Below are 21,210 nucleotides of genomic sequence, written 5' to 3'. Positions count from 1 at the left end.
CAATCATATAATAACCAGTTAATATTGATAGGAAAAAATGATTTTATCAAGAAATCGGACGTTATTATGGCGTATTATGAAGTCCAGAGGCTAAAGCCTTATACCCCCAATTTTTGCCGTTGCACAAGGTCAGTGCGCACATTCATCGCGCCGGCTGGTCCCTAGTGGAGAATGGGTGATTTGGCGTAGGTGCCCAGATATTTGGTAAATTACAGCATAAATTTTGATTAATTAATATCAATCACATAATAACCAGTTGAGATTGATAGCGAGAAATTATTACATTAAGAATTTGGGCCCAGTATAGCGTATTATGAAGCTTATACGTATAGAACCTGTAACGCCAAATTTTACCAATGCGCAACACCACAGCGCACACTCATCATGGCGGTCGGTCAGCAACAGAGAGTCGCTGTATTGGCGTTCGTGCGCAGATTTTCGGTAATAAACAGAATAAAATTTGTATAATTAATATCAATCATACAATAATCCGTTAATATTAATGGGAAGGAATAATTTTAGGAAGAAGTGCAACTCAATTATTGCGTATTATGAAGTCCAGACCCATAAATCCCGTAACACCCAATTTTGCTAGTGCGCAACGCCACAGCGCACGATCATCATAGCCGCCGGTCACTAACACAGAATGGATGTATTGCCGGTTGGTGTGAATGCCGGTGTGAATGTCGGTGAGAAACACGATAAATCCAATAACATCTCTATCAATCATGGGTTTATTAATTGACCTTGATGGGAAGGAATGATTTTATCAACACATTAGACTTTATTATTGTATTTTACACACTCGACACGTCTTAATAGAGTGAATATCCATTTTCACCTATGAGCAGTCTCCAGTGTAGAATCCTCTCGGTAACCGGCCGTCGGTTCTGACTAAGGGGTTTAGTTTGTGCTCAATGAATTCTTTTAATTGAAACAAAAATAACAAACCGTGGAATTAAATATGGACAATTGAACAATGAGTTGATTAGGATGAAAGACCATCGTTTGATGATGCATTTTCGATTTATGGGGATAAATGAAGGCCTATTAACAGAAAGTGATCTCTATATAATCAATATATTTGTGGCTTTCGAAGATGACGCCTCGTGCATATTCTGGACAAAGTGACAATAATGTTTTTTGAAGTTCGTTGACTCTCGAAGTAATTGAAAATTTAATTTAAAAATGAAATGACTATTGAATGGAAAACTGGAGGACTTTTATGAACGAATTTATAGTTACAAAACATTGTGTAGTGTTTTCGGGAGTTTCGTTGTTGCCAATGTAGTGATCAGTCCGTAAGATGGCGGTTGCTACGTAAAATCGATTACGAGTATTTTCCCGGGTAAATTCACAGTATTTAAATTCGAAAAATCGCAAGTGGAGTATTGTGCTAGTGATAGTGAGAGTGATAGTGAAGGTGATAGTGAAAGTGGTGGTGAATGTGGATGGCATCTGAACGAGGTACAATCATGGAATCGGGGAAGTCGGATTGGAGAATATGCCGAGCTGCTGGGTCAGTCAACAACCGGTGAGTCCCTGATAATACTGATTTTCTTATTTTTAATGCATGCAAACAGATACTCAAAATGTATCACGCTGTAAGAGAACGAACAGCAACGGTTTCTGCCTCCCGTGATTTTTTTATTTCGGGGGTCAATAATTATCATAGGGGGAAAAATCAAACTGCTGAAAGATAAAAGTTTATATCGATTGCGAGCGATTCATATTTTTAAAAGGTTCTTCTAGTGAATGAATTTCATTTTTGCTCCTGAATGGAAACATTCGTTTATATCGTTGATAGTTTCTTCTTCTGAAAATTCGAAAATATTTTTTCGATTCTTTTCTCATTGGCCATTAGTTCTAAGCCGGCTAATGATAATTTTATCTTCCTAATGTGACTTCTTTATTAATTAAAGGACGTTCTTTCACAACAATTCATTGGATTTATTCCGAATAATGGCTAGAAATGCAGGAATTCGATGATACGTTTCAGAGAAATTATTGCTATATTTTTGGTGTATCAGAGGTGTTCATGTTTGTTTTTTCATGTTGTTCGTAATATTGTGTGCCTTCTTCTATCCCAATTTCGCATTATTTGCTTCGTTATTTAATCGAGGAATTCTAGGATGGAATGATCATATTATTGGTAGATAAGTCAGGAATTCGGTAGTGTCGCAGATGGGAATAGAAAGTTACTTTATCCAGCGATTCTTTCCACATTTGGTTCGTCTTTTCTAGTTTGTGTGTTCGAAGCCATTACAGTCAACAAAATTTGATGCAAGTGTGTGTTTAGAACTGTCACTCAGACATTGTATTCAATAATTGAGTAGATTCAAATTCATTCTGGTGATAAGATTTGTGGAGCATTGGATGAGCAAAGGTGAGGGATTCGAAGTATGGATTTTCAAAGGTTTTTGTTGGTCGTTACACATTGTTATTCTTCCATAGATGTCAGATTATTTCGATGAAATGGGATGGACCCCACTCCGGGATGGAGAGGCACCTAATTCATTGCTACAAATGGCACGTTTTTTGCGAAATGTTGGAGCATGGGATATGTTGGGAATGGACGAAAAATTACCACCTCCTGCGTCAAAAGCAGCAGTTGAAGCACTTGAGGAAATTAAAATTACTGATGCTGATTCCAAAAAGTGTCCTGTATGTTGGGAAGCATTCAAAAGTAGTGAAATTGCTAAGTCTTTACCTTGTAAACACTCATTTCACAGAGAGTGTATAATTCCATGGTTGAATAAGGTAATCATTTTCGCATTGACGTTATTCCACAAGTTCTTATCTCATTGAAATAAATATTTACAGACCAATTCGTGTCCACTCTGTCGGCATGAGTTACCGACCGATGATGAGGATTATGAAATGTATAGGAAGGAAAAATTGAGGGCAGTCGAACGAGAAAAAGATTTGGAAATATTGCACAATTCTATGTTTGGTTAGCAAAATTGTTGGAATTATTATATTATTTTTATCTGGAGGTCTTCGGTATTATATTTGTGTCTATATAAATAAACTGGGACAACTGGATGCTTTATAGTTAGTGTTGATTCAGTGTCTTGTAGAAACTGTAAAATATCATCTTCGCACTGTGAAATAGGTATCTCACAGGTTGCTCTAATTCCCTAGACTATCATTATGAAATTTATTCCAGCAAAAATGTTAATTGCTGACCACCGTCTAAACGCTAAATAGTCCTTTATCGTTCGACCGTAGTTGGAAGTAAAAACCAAACACTGAATTTCCAGTTTCAAGACCAAAGAAAAAAAACTAGCTAGAAATTTGATTTATAATCATTGGGCGAACATACCAACCGAGATAAGCTAAAATTGGACTGTAATGGAAGAGACGTCCAGCGGCAACAAGCCGTTACAATTTCGAGACGTTCCTATAAAACAAGACTGAGCGAGATACCTCGTGCACTGGACGGCTTTAATTATCCCGCGGCCTTCTAACGTGCAATTAATTCCGAATGCGGTTTAGTTTAGCGAACGAAGAGCAAACAATGTATTACCCCCCTACCCAGAGCGGCTAAACGTAGGTGGTTACAGGGAATGGAGGCAAAAGAGAAGCTTGGTCGGATGAAGGAGGTAGAAGGGAGGGAGGGAGGTAGTAGTAGAGGATGGCAGGCCACTTTGCGCAAATAGCATGGATCTGCAGATAGTAGATGCCCCTTGCCCTCCTCAAGACCTCCAATTGCCCCTGGTACTCCTATCCCCACTTCTCATTCCGTGAATCTTCTTCTTCACCTCCTCCTCTGCCAGCCCTCTTTAACCTACCTCTAGAGAGCGAGGTTAATGCTCTGTGAATTTGTGATTGCCCTTAATGCAAATCTACAGTTTAGTGGGCGCTCCTTGGGCACCCTGAACGACTTGCTGGGATTACCCCCTAAGACTCAAACCATACCGATACGAGCAAAAGACTGCCTGGCATTGAATTTTTTATCCGCCTGCATTGCCCTTCTTCAATGCTTCTGCATGCTCGCGAACATGGAATGGGTGAAAAAAAATTGAATGGAAGAGGGGTGGGTGGTGGTGATGGTGGCGGGGGAGGGGGGGTGGAAAATTGGGAGCCAAATGATATTATGCTTGTAATGGTTGGTACGTAAAATATATTTGAATCGTGTGACACCAAGTTTTGCGAACGAGATGGGATTTTCCCTCTCCCGTTAAGGGATGAAAGGTATTGGTGGAAAGCTATATGGTAGAGGGAGTTTCGCACGAAGGGAATGACTGCGATTCGTCCAATTATCGGTTGGCACCAAAAGTGCTGGGTCTGGCTCGCCTGCCAAATGGGAAATAGCCCCGGCGTAGCTGTGCGTTCTGTCTGGAGAGGGGCCGAGAACAGGGGGTGCATAATACCCACTCTCCTGTATACGATATGGACTCGAGAGACGTAGACTCTACATCGAACTGCTGAAAGCCAAACGCAGAAAATTGTTCTGCTTTCTTTTTCCTCGTTTTTCTGAGTTTTTTTGCATGTTTTTTTTTGGTATTTTCAAGGCAAGTGGGAAACTCTTGAGAACATAAATGTCGACTGGGGGGGGGGGGGAGCTGGCTTTACGTTGGATATTTGGACTCTGAACTAGTAAATGATGTCATTAAGGAAACTAAAGCGCTGATTCGTCTCTAACGGATTCGGTCCCTAAATTTCTCTCAGGGTTCTTTCAATCTTTCCAACAACTCCTCCTCTCGCTACGCTTCGCATTCACTTTTTTCTATCATTTTTTTTTGTGTGAATGATTTTTTGTCGTAAGATGCATCGATTTTCGATGCTAGAAACTTTGCTCTTCTTCTTTTCCTTCTTCCCCAAGCATCACCTTATATAGTCGAGTTTGAACTTGTTCACTATCTTTATCACAAAGTCGCACACCCCCGAAATTTCTCTGCAAGTTTTGGTTTGACATTCGAATCCCCGATTTATGGCCTGCGCGAGAGCAGAAATATTGAAAATGGGTTATTGGAAAGAGTGATATTATCTTTTAGTTCTACATATCCAAGCGCATGAATTTTAATGATTTTCTTTATAAAAATCGGAAAACATTATTGGCAGGCGGATGCTTGAGGAATTTTATAGCTTTATAACGCGATAAAAAATATAAGCTATATATAAAAAAATGGACAGAGGGCCTACACGTTATTTTAAATTCTCCGCACCCCAATTGCGCTAGTACCTGGGGCACCAGTGAGGTATATTGCTGCGCATCATTAATATTTTATTTTTTCTAATCCACCGTGTTCCCTCATTGAGATAAATTAACTATTTCATAACTCCATACACGTGTCATTATGAGGAATAAAAATTAAAAATACAATAATCTCGTTGCTCTTTAGGCATTATTTAATGAAATATGAAATTGTCCGCTTATTGGTGGTATTGCCCTAGTTCGTGAAAATATTGATGAACAGTAGATCAGACTATTCCCCAAAGCTATTTGACAAATCCAATGCCAAAACTGGCAAGTATAATTTTCAACATGTATCAATTTTAATGTACCAATTTTGCTGTGCTTAATGACACGTGGGGATGTAAAATATGCTTGTGTGGGACAATGTCTGGCCACAGCTATTTTTCACTACTAGAACGACTAACAATTAATCAAATTTTCCGTACAACAGAAATACGTGGAATTTCTATTGCGATTGTCCGCAGTAATGTGCCCCCCCCCCTCCTGATACTCTACCCATATATAAATATACATATAGCTACTAACAGAGCAGGGTACATGTAGGTACACGGTAATTGGCCCTGGGTATAGTTCCCTGTATGCAGATACGTGCCTCTGTATTTCCTCCCCTCTGGCAGCGACTAATATACTCACACGTGTTGGCGATCGTGTACTGAGGATTTGATTGTCCATGTTGCATGGAGAATTATCGAGTGCGTAAACGCAACCAAAGATCCAGTGTATTATGCACCTTGAGCATGCTGAATTTAATACTCACTGTTGGAACTGCTAATGTGAAGCTGTTAGGTAGACACTCATTGAATCGGATTCCGGACATTGTTTCAAACGGCTCCGAATAATTTTTTTTTTATCTCAATCGTTCATTCTTTTCACTTTATGGAGTGTTATTCTTTGTCGAGAAGTTTCGTTTATCAGGAGATGAAGAAAATTGAAAAAAACATGATCGTTATTTTTCTGGAAGATGTTTCTGGACTTTTATGGTTGATTAGAGCTTTCATTTGGATCTTTGAATTTGTCCCTGAGCTTTTCAAAATTTTACTATGATTTTACTATGGGAAGGTGTGAGTTTTAGCTCGATATTAAATCATTATAGAGTATTTGTAAAATTTGTAAAATTGCGTAATTGTGATTGAATATTTCGGTCTGCGCATAAAATTAATAATTCGATTGTAAATGTCAAACCATTTCTAAGACTATGAGAATGATTTAACGTTGGTATAAGGGAAATTCCACTGATATTGATTTACGCATTGCACTGTGAATCATGTACGGCGCCTTCGTTGACATTTTTAGTGGCTGGCATCAGTGGTCGTAAGACGGGAGTTAAAGTGATCTTTCCATATATTCTGAATTGCGTTTGTGATTACCTAAAACTACCTCGCGACGATAAAAATACACTCCGAAAAATTGAATTGATACGTCCGGTGATAAGTTGATGTTGTGCCATTTTTCCACCAGTTCACAATTAACGATCCACTATCGTGAAAAAGGGAGTTAGAGGGAGAGGGAGATAAAAAAAAATGTAGTAAGTTCGACGTGATAAAACTGTACAGGCTATAAATTTCACATTGGCCCAAATATTTCAGGATGGTGAGTAAAAAATAAAGACATGGATTTGGTCGACGGAAAGTGAACAAAAAACATTTTTTTTTTGTTTTTTTTTTCGAGTTTCCGTGCAGTGGAGCTTTTTCCACTGGGCGAAAACTTCTGGGGGAGCTACTTGAAGTCTGGTAGAGAGGATCAACGGTTTTTCCGATAATCAGGATTCATCCGAGTATCAAACTCGCTGGAGCGAATGAACCAACGGTGGGTGGAGAAAATGGTGAATTGTAACGTGGGAGGGAGGTTGGGGAATAGGCTCACGTAAAATCCGAGTTTTCAAAAGCATGACGTATTTAGTTTCGAGGATTAAATATCAAGGGTTAATAGAGAATTCATCGTTCACTTGTGATTCATGTGATTTATCACCAATAGCGGATCGTAAAAACTTTGAGGAGGGTGGGGGGGGGCGTAAGAAATGCATGAATAAAGTATTTGTTCGCTCTTTCGACGAAAACTTGTGATTTTTCACTCTGTGTGATGGAGGCAATTTGGAAGATTGCTGAAAGCTATTTTCTAATGTGATGGAGCGAGTGGGGGGGTGGGGGTGGAGGATACAACGAAATTCTGATGAAATTGGTTATGCCATTGTGTTGGTATTTTTAATTTTACACGTTGAATTTATATGCAGAGTATCTTGTGTAATTCATCGTCGTACGTGAAGCCAGTCAGGTTTTTTTTTTTGTCTTTTACGAGAAAGAGGAAGAGAAAATTCGGAATTGATCAGGAAAATATTTTTATTAAGGATTTTTTTTTTTTTTGGTGAATAGATTTTGTATGGGAAAATAATTTCTTTGCCAAGGAGAAATGGTGTAAATCAATTTATTTTCACTTACCTCCAAGTTTCTTCACCAGTAGCAAGGCGACGCCTAATATCTGTAGTCAGCCGCGCGCCGTCTAACCGAATAAGGACGCCAAATGGGTTTTTGCACGAATTGGCAAAGACGCGTTCGTTCAACGGAGAAAATACCCCTCTCTACACACTACACTGTTCTTTACTCCACCTCCTCCACCAACCCCTTCTCCATCATCTTGCTCCCACCTTTTTGGCTCTGAATTTGCTCTCTCGCGTATAGCTGCCGGGCAAGAACTTAATTATCTGTGAAACAATAGTCAGGGAATTATGATTATTACCCCTGGGGGCCAGTCTACGCAAACGGCAAAACGAAGGGCGCGCGTCGGATACATAGGAGGAAGAGAAGCTGGAGAAAACTGGTCGACGGTGTAACCCCCGGGTGATAAAAGTAACAAGAGTAAACTGGCAATCCACTTTTTGTTATTTTTTATTCTTATAAATAATTATAAAACCCTGACAAAAACTTGGAATATGTTTGCCAGAAAATGTTTTTTTTTTTCAACTCATTTATTTTTTATTTTTTACTTGATTTATGATGATTAGTTTTTGATATTAATAACTTCATTTTGCGACACCTCTTTATACGTGCGAATGCATAATTCTACAGAGACGTATAATAATTCATAGTTTACACGCGCTCTTTTCCCCTTTCCACTGCCCTCGAGATTCCGTCAGACGGCATTTGGTCTTCCACGACCAACGATAACTCACTCCAAAGGGCGGAAATTCGTGTGACCACGCGCACCCCTTGGGAGATGACTCCTAGTGAGACTTGATGGTGAATAAGGTGGTGTGGGGGAGAGGAAAGGTGAAGTGGAGACAGTGGAGTGGGGGAAGATGTAAAACTTTTGATCGTCCACGTGGGGCAGTGGCGTACAAACGATTCAAGGGAAATGAATAGCTGGAGGAACAGCAACTTTGCTGGTACAGCCGAATTGCTGACCCAACGGCGTCGTCGCGGGATTTCAATTAGTCTCCTGTCTTTCTATACACATATAACGTACCTACCAATTCTCCCATACAACTTTACTTCTAGGGTCCCTCCACTATTCCTCCATTCTTAACTCCACCATGATCTAGGATATGCTCTATATGCGGTTTTCAGTTGACCCCTATTTGAATACTATGTGTTTGTCGATCCGCCCACTTACAGACCCTTTATCTCAATTGTACCTATTCACTATATCATTCTCTATATTCCATTTTACACATACCCATTCTCTCTCTCTCTATTGACATTCACACCGTTGCCCATTGGCGATTTAATCGTTCAGTTGAAAAGTTGATTGGTGGACATGGGAAAATATTTCTTTTCTATCGTGTAAAAATTTTTATTTGAATTAATTTTTGTGTGTGTGTGGAATGTTTTCATGATGAAACGGGTGGTTGGCATTTCTATCGAGCGTCAGTATCAAACGTAGAGTGGTCCTTCACAAATTAATTAGACCAGAACGTTACAGTTGATTTCCACATGTGATTTGATTTCCTTCATAATTCAATTTCCCTTTGCTTTGAGTAGTAATGTTTTTTGCATTGGAAAAACACATTCAAGATTCAGGTGCGTTCATACATGAAGTTGTCAACGGATAGATGTTGCCTATTCATGATGAATTTGAGTTCGTGGCAGACGATTATAAAAAATTGATGAAGACTGAGCTATGTTTATTGCATTACCACGGGGTGAGGGCAAATACTTTCATTTGTTTGTAATGAGTTTGAACGTAAAAAAACGGACGAATGAATCTGTATGTACAACGAATATGTATTACAGCACTCATGGGGAATTAATGTAAGCGGAGAATAGGGGTATTGTGAAAATCCATATAACAGTTGAAATTGCATTTCAATTACCGTCGATGGTTCGATATTATACTATAAATTTTTGGTCTGTCATTATATGAAAACAAACATTTCCAACTAAATTCTCTTTGTTGCATTATTTTGAGATTGGTAAGAATAATTTTTCACTCATTAGATGATGCAAATGTTCAATAAGCTACAATTCCGTGAGCATCACGATATTCCAAACCACAAAATTATTACCCTCATTAGTGCTAGTTCAACCAGATAAAAGTTACCGGATACAAAGGGGTGGTTCTGCGTTTTATTAATGATCCATCGTAATCTCTTCTCCCTCTCTACCACTTCCAATCTCTTCCCTCTCGAGGCCTCGTTATTTTTGCAAGTTCTTGCTTTTCTGCATACACTCACACTATTACGTTCAATGGATTTTCATCCAATCATTCTTTGTGGGGGAAATTTGCTCAATTTATAAAATAACATATACCTCGATGGAATTTATGGTAGTGTAGAGGTTATTGAGAGGCATTGGCTAATTTTTTCTTCCTTTGCTTTGCAGTCAACTTTTGTAGAGGACTAAAAAGACTTAAATCAATAACGTATTATCACAATTGAATTGCGTAATATTCGCAATTCAATTGTCGAACCTATTTTCGGAACAGTGCTTTGCTTTAAAAAAGGTAACAATTTTTTTTTACGTCGGATTATTTGAAAAATGTCGTCTTTCTTTTTTTTAATTAAAAAAATTGTCAATTGTGGAATGTCAAATTTTTCGGTGATTATAAGAGTGTGGCTGGCTGCCAAGCGGTGGGCATTGCCAGAAAGAAAAAGAAAATGCCTCGAGCGTCAAGGGGAAGGTGGGTTGAAAGTGCCTGGATAAATGGTTTTCTCGCTGAGGTCTCGTTGCGGTTCATTCTGCGAACAGACCATTGCACAGAGGCCCGACGAGGCCATTGGATGGACGAATGGCCGTCGTAAAGATTTTAACAACGTTGAGCAGCCAACAGAGAGCGAGGGCTTTTCGGGGCTGATGGTGGAGCAGGAGAAATGAAAGGGCTGAAATTTCATGTATTCTTTTACCCTTCGTATTTTCTTCCTCTAAAATCCACCGTAGAATCGTTAACTGCGTGTATCTTACTCTTGTTTTATGCATGTTGGAGAGGCGCCGAATTTCCAGTAAAGTCTGAGCTCTCAACTTATTGGCGAAATTTTTCTCCCAGCACGAAGGGGCTTTTTTTTTTTTTGTTTTAAGGGCACGTTGAAAGCTAGCGAAAACGATTTTAGTGGGGGGTAATGGAGGGAGAAGGTAGTGGAAGGGATGGTTAAAAAAACATTTGAGAGTCATGAGAATATGGATTTTAGCTTAATGAAGCTGGGTATTTTATAATCCTACTGGCAAATATTATCTGCGTATACGTATGGTAGATACCCCTTGGTGGTATTATTCGGAATATGTGGAGGGCTACAGACACATTCGTATTACTTAAGTCAGTGATAAAGTCATTCTCGTTTTCTCCCTTTCTCTCTCAGTCTTCTACTCCATCTGTCCCTCAAGAGAACCTGTAAACTCCATATACCCAACTCCTTCGGGGCTATAGCTTGAGTGCGACTCGCAGTTTCATTGGTATTAAATGGGATTTGTTGGGAGAAGTATGTGTGATGTGTATAAAGTTTGTCGAAAAATATCAATTTCACGTGTAAAAATATTTTTTCATATTCTCGGTTAATTGTTTTTATTTTTTCTATTCAAGAAAAAATTTAATGGTACGTTTTGAATACTCATGAAATACATATGCGCACTTTTGTTTCCATTGGAATAATTTAAAATCATCCAGTGATGTAATTAATCCCAGGTTCTGGTTTGTGTTGTTCCATGGGGAGGCCAATGGGCTTGTGTATGCCAGTGTTAACGTACAGCGTGTGTATGGAATCCCCCAGCCTCAAATATTCGCATCTATATATTTCACGTTACTATAGAATGGGAAATACTAGAGTGAGAAGGAAATAAAAGAAGGAGGGTAAACGTAACGAGTTTCCAGTCCTGTGTTTCAGAGGTTCACATCACTCGTTGCCCGAGTTACCAGTTTCGCGTGCCAATCCATCCCCATTATGCGTTGGTAACGCCCCACCATGTATCGCTCTATAGTTTATTTATTCGTTTCTTTATCGATTTGCATTATTTTTATCAATGTTTGTTGGTTTTTTTGGCGCTTATGCTTCGCCCTCACAAGAGACGCGGAATTTTTTTTGTCCCACTGTCAGCCAAGGGTTACATCTTGGTTTTGATCAGGAGGGAAATCGACTTTTGTGAAAATCAATTTTGCCGCCGGGAGAAGTTCTTTAATTAATTTTACATGATATGTTTACGCAGTTATACATTTTTTTAATTATCATGTAGCTTTCCCTAAATAACTAAGAACGAAATAACTGCGGTTTTTATACCATTACCGAGAGCTTTCATTGGCAATTGAAACAGAAAATGAAAAAAACAAAGAGAGGAAAAAAAAAAATCAGCATGGAAACATGAACAACGTTTTTAGTCTGGCTGCAGTGTGTTTTGGGGGCTAGACCGGCTTGTACCAACGATTCGTGAACCTACATTTTATCAATTTAGGGGAAAAAATCCGATTTGCATGGGACACAACTGTGGGTCGTCGGAGCGGGTGGAGGGAGGAATGGGTACCCCCGTGTACAGAGGACAGAATTGAGAGAGAAAGAAGAATGATATATACACGTTGCCCAGGGGGTGGAAAGTGTAGTGTTGGGGTGAGCCACTGTGGGTGGGTAGTGGGTGGTGGGCGGGCGGGGGGAGGGTGAGAGAGCTTGGCTAACGAGTGCTCAATTGTAAATAACCGGTCCTACATTCTGGGGGCCATCGAAACTACCGCTCGTGCCGAATCGATTGATCGCTGTGCGAGGATCACTAGTGTGAATTCCAATATAACTTCAACGAATGTATTAACTGTCAAAGGACTCATTATACCAATAAATGTTGGTATTTACTCGATTGAAAGATATATTGCGTAGGTCAATGTTTCGGTATTAGTATTTTTGTTGTAATTTTGTGATGATTTTTTGAATTTAATGAGTTTCAACTCTAGATTCGTTCCAATATGAAGAAAACTATGAATTGATTGATCGGAGAAATTTGAATGAAAAATAAAGTTTTGAATTGACGTAATTAGAAAATTATATTGCCTCCAGAACAACATAATTTTCAAAATTAGAGAGTAGAATAATTTTTTTTTCACGTTCAATAAAAGTACCCGATATCCAACGTTGAAAACTCGGTAAATGTACTCATCCCCCATAGAGTGCAATGGCTAGATAATTCTTATCAAACCGTCGACAAATTTGACTGATCGGTAATTTTCCCGTGAACGATTAAAGTGAAACACAATTAGCAAATGATTAGGTAATTCCTAGTAATTTTTATTCTCCCCGTATTTAATTTCCATTTACGGAATCACAATTACTACAATTCTAAGCATATTTCATGCTTATCATTCGGCATATCAAATAAACATACATCGGTTGAATGTTAGTGAGGATTCAATAGATATGAGGGTGGGCACAGATTGCCAGCCGTGGGAGTGTGCGCGCTGCCTGAGACAGACGCATACAGGCGTCGTTACTCCTGTAATAGATAGATTGCGCCAACAACCCGGTTGATGGACGAGACGCAGAGGACACGTCAACCAAAATCCCTCCCCCTTTCGTCTCACCATCGTATATATCCATATGTGAATATCTCCGTCTCCAGTATTGAGAGAGAACTTCACCTCGAGCCTACACCCTCTCACCAACCCCTTTCCCCATTACCTGTACCTCTCTTCTTGTCACCCTCACCTTCATACATGATGCGCATCGGTTCATTAGAGGAACGTGCATCCGACGCTAATGCGACATCAATTATGCGCCAATAACATAACAATACATAACACGTCGCATTGCTTGCATAACAATACCCTAGTATATCCTTGCATTGTACATCCGTTGTACGGCTGATTGCTACGTCTAATACACCGTATAATTTTGACCCATGAATTTGTGTAATTAATAATTACATAAGGGTAGTTTCCAATGAATCATTCAAATTGCATTGGCCACATGGTAACCACAGAAACCACAACATCAATTTCAACATCTTGATTTAGCAAATTTTTTTCTTTATTTTTTTCTTTTTATACCCCATTAAATCAATACCTGATGTCATGCAATTCTCCATCCACCTACGTTCATTGTCAGTGATATTTATAATGCACAATTTGTCAAATTGCTTTAACCGCATTGTCGCTAAAAGGACGTGGCTTTTCTCCCACTGAGAGGTGAAATACAAGGGAGAAAAAATTGAGAGAGAAATATCGATGGCCAGTGGTAAAAGTGAGAAACATGGTTTGTGTTATGCTTTAGCATTTGTGGTACTCCGCGCTCGATGAAAGAGCTGCGGGGGTTTCATGTGGTATCATGCGGTCTCGTGATTCGATGCCCATTCAGTCGTCCATAGTTTTGGGTTTGCTTTGGAAATGACCCAAGCACTTGGCCGGCGCTCAGTATGCTCGCTCGGAAATCCTCTGGACCAGAAAGACAAACTTCAATTCTCCCTTTGACCTATCCCTACCCCCCCAACCACCCACCCTTTTCTCGACAATATTCCTTTTATGATCCCTTTTCCCGCCTCCCCCCCTCCTTCACCGCAGTTCGATTGGAATGAATAGGAAATAAAAAAATAAGTGAGTGAATCAAGTATTTTTAACTTTGAAAATGGAAAAAAAATGTATATATATGATTTCCGTTGAAATCTCGTGATGGTTATTTCATAGTATGGAGTGGGATTTTGGATGAAAGGTAGAATGGGTGGATAGGATGGTTTGATAGGACGTTTAATGCATATGCGTTGAGAGAGAATGTTGGAAGTACACCTCTCTGGAGTGACCGGAGGGATTGCTGATCGGAGAGGGCGTATGATAGAGGACAAAACTAGTGAGGGGAAGAGGGGGGGGGGGAGGTTGGAGGAGGAGGAGGAGTAGGAGTGAGAATACAACGCTGGAATAGTCGAGAGGTGGACTGGTGGGAGGTGGAATGGGGAGTGATGGGCTGTGAGGGGAGGGAAATAGAGAATGTACAGAGTGCGAGGGGTTGTTATTGCAGATTGCGTTGAGTGTGAGGGTGGAGTGCACTCTCTGGCAATGGGTTATACCGTAGAGAACTGCAGACTGGCCGAATACTGGGCCAACTGCATCATGTATATTTCCATCTCTTTCCTCCTCTTACACACTCTATACAACCCCTAGCCACCCATGCAGGTGCAAGTTCTCTCAATAACGAAAATCTATACGCTTTCATTTGTCCACTCTGTGCCGACTTTATTTGCGAATCGGTGAAGAGACCGTTGCGCACAGAATTTAACTTCTATCTTTTTTTTTATCCAATCATTCATGCAGTGCCCATTGGTTACTATGGTGAAAGGTCAAAATTCAAATAGTAAAATGGAATTTTTTTGTATCTGTCGATGAATTATGATTTATCATTTGAAAGAAATGAATTATCCTCGTCACATTGTGCTCCTATAATTTCAGTATTGGATCAGTGGTCGTTTAAATATAATTGGTAATAATAATAATAATAATAATAATATTAAACCACGAAATATACATTCTGCACGTAATTAATGTGACTAATGGCCCGCAGGTATAGTACTGAGGTGGGAATGTATGTGAGGGGTTAGTGGGAAAGGTATGAAGGCTTAACGAGGGCTCTGCGGCGACGTTCTATAACGACATCGATTTCGAAAACTCCAATTCACCCTCCTACACTCCCTCAACCCATTCTCACATCCCTCCATCCCTTAATACTCTTTGGTTGTGCCTGGTATATAAGCACCAAAACTCCCGATTGCTGTAATTGAACGTTCGCGTGTACGTCACGTCTCTGTCACTTGAAACTTTACCACATCTCTTTAGTTTCCATATTGCTCTGAATCTTTGAGAGTGTAATTATAAAATTAAACTCTACATTAGTGATTTTGTATTTACCACTTGGCATACTGGTTTTTCAGTTAAACTATGTAGAATTGAAATTTACGTTGATTATATCCACCGGAGTGATCATGGTTACCTATGTATACTTACGCTTTAGTGTACCTATAGAGTCGATGAATTCAAATTCAGTACGCAGAGGCCAAAGCCAGGGCGTGAATCGCTGCCCTAGCAAACCCACTAAATTCGTTCATACCATTCCGACAACACGGCTCGTAGTAATGTTTGTAACGTCAGTGTGTACTGTATTCATATAGGTATACAATGTTACCATAGAATGTATCCCTCCCTCCCATGACTATCCCCCTTCGAATCCCTTTAATGCATTCTATTTGCTTCTATCCGGTGTTTACGGCTCGAAGCATTAACAGAGAGAATCGCATTATTGCAGCCAACCACCTACCTTTCTATTCCCACAACTTTTATCTTTCTTTTCCAAATACACAAACTGTAATATAACTGGACCATTCCAACACTGTACAGATATTGTTTTCCAAACCCCGGCTATTTCAAATTCATGCACCAAGTGGATCAGATGATTTGTCCTAGAAGCATTATAGATTGTTTCCTATTGTTAATATCGTCCGGAAACTGGTATTCATGATCTCGTTAAGCCGTCATTTTTCAATCCATGTTATGATACTATCTGCCTCAGTAATGTACATTCAATATCAATTGTAGCCTGTTATCGTGATCAGAACAATTTTTAATCGGTTACGTGAATAGAGCCGATTTGATTGGTTGAGGTAATTCTATCCTGCAGTATTCTATGCAGTGAGCTTTAGCTAAATGCTGAATTTCTGTCATATATCCATGGACTTACAGAAGGATCGTTTATATTTTAGGTTGCATTGTTAAAGGTCGGTTAAGCTTGGGTATTTTGATGCTGATTTTTTATTTATTAAAATTCTCAATATTTCAATGCAAAAATTACAAATATTCATGAATTTTTAATTTACTTCAACTGCGGATAAATTCAGTTGATAAAAGTTCATTTTTGGTTATTCTCTTTACCATGATCATCAGCAAGTATTTGAGATATTTCATACGGGCATTTTTCATTCCTAAACTATCGCTTCTGGGAACAAAGTGGTGGGTTAAAATGGAGCAGGCAAGGCCTCTCGAGGCCTCGAATAAACGAACGAGCTCACACATTGGACAGAGGGTTGGTTTTTCGATCCGATTTCTGGGTACGTTCCACACGCCAGAGTGACCACAGAAAGCTGTACCCTTTTACCTCCACATGTACATTTACATACACAGGAGTATCTGGAAAAGGTTAGGGTGTGGATGAGAGGAAGGCTGGGTGAGTGAGAGAGGGAGAGAGAGAGAGAGGGGGGGGGAGGGAGATTTGGTAAGCCGGACAGCGGTCTGGGAGCTTGTGGCCCACTAATGTTGTTTTAAGCGTGGCACTTACCGCACCGACAAATAATCATTAGGCAGTGAGTTTAAAGCCCCCGGGTGTGACCCATCCAATTTCACGTCCAACCAAAATCTTTCTCTGCTCTGTTCATTCGGCCAAATGTGGACCATGTAATTGCAAATCGAATGAATGGCAAATAATTTTGTTACATTATCTCCTATATTTGATATTAACATTAGAATGGTTCAGGAATATTTTCGAGTGTTGTTGTTTGGAGAAAGTGATATGTTGGAAGTTTACTGTATATTATTTCACCGGTGTTGGTAGGCTCTGTTGCCCAGCCAGGCTAGATTACGTCACTCCTTGTACAGCTAACTGTCTGCACGAATTTACATTGCTCGGTAGATGAAACCATCTTAGACAGACGTGACAAACAAAAACTCGTTGGAAAATTCTTGGCATTAAAAACTTTAAATTCCTTTTATTTCAGAGAGTACATTGTTCATAAGAGCAGTTTACCCTCTTATTTGCTCTCATTTCTCCATTTCCATTCTCTCCAACTGCACCTGAAAAAAAAAAAAGAAGCTCTTTCATTAATTAATATTCATGATAATAACCATTAGCCGATACATTTGGGTGCTAGTGGATAATGGCTTACCCGGCAATTTTCGATAATGCGAAATGGTTGGATATGAAAAATTTCGATCAATTAGAGTGGGGCTGAGGGTACTTTGGCAATTGCTGGACGTCCCCGGTTGGCCTCTCAGGAATCGAAAAAATTGCGGTGTACGGTATTGGAAAATATAAAATCACCAACTTAACAATTATTTTCTCATTTAAACGCGGTTGAAGAGAAAATGGGACAAGTTTTCTCGTTGAAAATTACGCACGCGACTGTCGTCGGTATAAGTGCACTATGCTCATTACAGAATCTCGCGTACGACTCACTCATTTGCATCAATTACCTCGTACCCTGTGGAGTTTCCATCTTCCAGCGAATTAGCCGCCAGGGAGTCCGTCGAACGCAAAAGATAAAAGGAAGAGGGGGTGGCTCGACCTATTAAAATAAAAGAGAAAAACAAGTTTAGAGATAGTTGGGTTACGAGCGACAAGGGATTCATCTGAGAGATCTTTCTTTCATCCCCTTTCTTTACTGATTTACTAGATTTTCTGTTTCTTTGGAAATTTATGATTTATCGGTCGAAAGTATTTGTCAATTCTCATCAAAACTTTGGGTTCCGCTCAGTCAACTCAAGGAGGCGTTTCATTTCATATTTCATGGGGGAGGGTAAACTTCTGTGGATATTCATTAATTATGTTAATTAATACCGCTCTCGTTTATGTCAAATTTTGGCTATCACGGTGACGAATTTGGGAAAATTTCACATCATTGAAAAGAAAGTATTAAAACATCAGCCGTAGAGAGACTCAGTGTCACATGCTCACTACCCGCTGATTATTTCTACTCTTCACATACACATGTGTATGTATACATTTACCCTTAGCTACTCTCATCCCTTCACCTCGCGTGTTTGCCCCGTTGAATTACGCGCATGCCGCAAGTTATGCCTGTGCTTATCTTCAAAATTCTGCTTCCGTTTTACTCAGTTTCACCGGTTGTGGAGCTTTAAACTCAACTCGTTCGGAGGATTATGTCTATCCATCAGAGAAAACAATCTGTCTTTGAGAATTTTTTTCCCATTCAATAGTTATTTCAACGATATTTGAAACGATGGAAATTGACCGCCATATATTTTTTGTTTACTTCTTAAAAGAGTTCCTCCTATACTGCCAAAAAATCACATGAATATATATAAGTCGATGGGGGAAGTCATCACTGACTGATCAAGACAAATAAAAATTCTGGAATTCAAAAGAAACAAACAAGGGACAGCAAACATATGAAAGTGATTAATCTCACGCGGAAACTTATCCTTTAAATGAAATTACTCTTTTATTTGAAATTTAAAAAAGTCCTAAACTAATAATGTCCACGTCTATCTCCATTATTTCAAATGAAAATTTAAAAAATTAAAAATTAGACGATTACGACCCTTTTATTTTGAAAGTAAAAAAAAAATGAGAAGGCAAATTCCTCGACAGTTTGGCGTCAGGGGTACGGCAGAGAGAAAGAGAGGGTATATGAGGGCAACAAGAGAGCGATAGAAAGGGGGTGGTGATATTGTTGGACATTCCTCGGCTCGCGCGAATGCGGTCATTTGAATGCTGGGCGCGTAAACCACGTTGACTGCTGCCGCCACGAGAGTTGGGTCGACGTTGGGAACGGTAACACGGCTTGATGGCAGAGAGGGAGGAAAATGCGTGCAGTGATAGAGGGGAAAAGGATGCAATGGAAAATTTTCATTCTCCCTTTAGCATCCCTCACAGCCTCACCCACAGGCTGCTTCTCCCTGGAGTGCCGCAGCTATGCCACCAAATCGTGCTCGTGCTATTTTAATTAATCGACGCTGACGCGCGAGCGTTCACTGTAATAAGAGGTCGGTGAAGGGGTAGTTACGTAGTTTTCCGGGGCGAGGGGCTGGGAGGGGATCCGGGGGGGCGGTGGTGGCGGGAGGGAGAAGGGGGCATGTATTGTGTAATAATTCAGTGGTAAAAGTTTTTGGATGATGGCCCGTCGAATCCAGTGCAATCGGTTGTCTCTCCCTTCTGTCATAATTTATTAAATCATTTGATTGGTTCAAGGGGTAGTTGGTGGGGTAGGGGCGGTGGGAAAGGGGTATAACGTGAAAATGAATAATTATCGTCATGTCTCTCTTCAACATGACCATCGTTATAAAATGAATTTCATGGAAGTAAACTGACAAGCGTGATCGGTTGACTCGTTCACAAATTTTATATCCCATATGACCTCTTCAATGGTACAACCAACCCACATGTTTATCCATTCCCAGGTGTCACATATTTTTAAATTATTGACGCCGCTCAAACAATTTATATTAATAATGTAACGTACCGTGATTTTCGCAATATCAAAATGGGGGTGATTTTTTTTTTCAGCATCAGTTGCTATTTTGGTACACGTGTTGCTACAATAATTCACGCTTTTGCGATTATTATTTTAATATGTCATGTAGATTACTCTCCCTCAGATAATATGTTATATAATGTATTGGTTAGTTGGATAATCATGTGATAGAATTTGAAAAGTGATAAAAAATTGCAAGAAGAAAAAAAATTGTGTTTGGCAAAGGGTAAAGGTGGATTGAGAGGGGTAAAAAGGGCGAAGGGTTATCCGGATATAAAAATTTCCAATAAATAACCGGGTTCCCTCTCTTGGGAGAGAGTTTCCAGTCACGCGGGCAATCCCCACCCACCGCGCCCCATTCCCAACCCAACCCTGAGGGTATATATTGTTGGGGGCCTTCTGGAAACGATCCTGCGAGTCGTAAACAACCTCGGGACCATCTAGCGGCTCAGATATATGACGTCATATTTTTTTGTGCGTGACAGAAGCGCGGCAGGTCCGTGGGTATATCGATTCCTGCCTCTGCAGCCGTATTTATCCATCCTGACACGATGGAACTCTGAGTTTTTTTTTTTTTTTTTTTTTTCATGCAATTATAGGTCTTGGTGATTGCGTGCCATTAATAGTCAGGAGTTATTAACAACTATCGAATTACTGACGAGAAACTAGGGCAAATGATTCACCGATCGAATACTCTCCATTTGGTTTCTATTGTTTTATTTTGCAAAGATTTTTATTTTATCCGAACTCTGTTTCTCACAATCAAATGCTAATATTCTCTATTATATCATCTGAATTTGAAAATTAACAATCAAATAATTAGTCGTTCAAATGAACATCTCTTAACCCAATTTATATTCTGTTAGTGAACAGTATACCTTGACGCCGAAATATTAGACGGTTATCTCTAAAAAAAAAAAAGAGGTGGGATGTTACAGGGAGGGAGAGGATAATTTAGCATATGCATGAAAAAATATTTGGCAGTCATGCGCCAGAACATACACAACATGAAAATCATGTTGTATATTTTATGTACAGAGATTTACCCATCAAGCTACAGTGTGTGTACCCTCCTCCTCCCCTCTCCACCCCCCTACGCACTATGGTTATAAAGCGTAATGTATTAGCTGGAAAATGCAAATTGAGCGCAAAACCACGGTACCGAAACAATGCTTTTAGTCAACGTTGTATTACTGTACAAAGCTCTATATGCACAAGTGTGTGTATGTATGGCATTACTTCGTAAATTAACATGAAGCTATTATAAATAAGCGGTAACTCAAATTAATGCTAATGCCTTCGTTGCATTAAACCGATACGAGTATAGGCAACAAGAGAGTGGGTATGAGAAAATATAATGCACGT

The 21,210-nt window shown here is 39.6% G+C and overlaps 2 protein-coding genes across 13 annotated transcripts in view; both read left to right on the top strand.

Moving 5' to 3' along the window:
• Positions 1-21,210, top strand: part of Bru3 (bruno 3) — a 347,812-nt gene that overhangs the window by 331 nt on the left and 326,271 nt on the right. For 7 of the 12 annotated variants that reach the window (XM_064116771.1, XM_064116820.1, XM_064116852.1 and 4 more), the window contains 2 exons: positions 32-441; positions 523-1,534. The gene's annotated coding sequence lies outside the window, so the exon portion shown is untranslated. The remainder of the gene's footprint in view (positions 1-31; positions 442-522; positions 1,535-21,210) is intronic. The other 5 variants (XM_064116812.1, XM_064116803.1, XM_064116794.1 and 2 more) reach the window with 4 other exon arrangements.
• Positions 2,240-3,045, top strand: LOC135169126 (E3 ubiquitin-protein ligase RNF181-like). The gene is made up of 3 exons (XM_064133865.1): positions 2,240-2,386; positions 2,455-2,760; positions 2,824-3,045. The coding sequence occupies exons 2-3, from the start codon at positions 2,455-2,457 to the stop codon at positions 2,956-2,958; spliced, it is 441 nt and encodes a 146-aa protein (XP_063989935.1). The 5' UTR covers positions 2,240-2,386; the 3' UTR covers positions 2,959-3,045.

This window comes from Diachasmimorpha longicaudata, chromosome 1 (genome assembly GCF_034640455.1).
Source record: "Diachasmimorpha longicaudata isolate KC_UGA_2023 chromosome 1, iyDiaLong2, whole genome shotgun sequence".
Classification (NCBI taxonomy): domain Eukaryota; kingdom Metazoa; phylum Arthropoda; class Insecta; order Hymenoptera; family Braconidae; genus Diachasmimorpha; species Diachasmimorpha longicaudata.
This window is presented reverse-complemented; position numbering and strand designations above follow the sequence as displayed.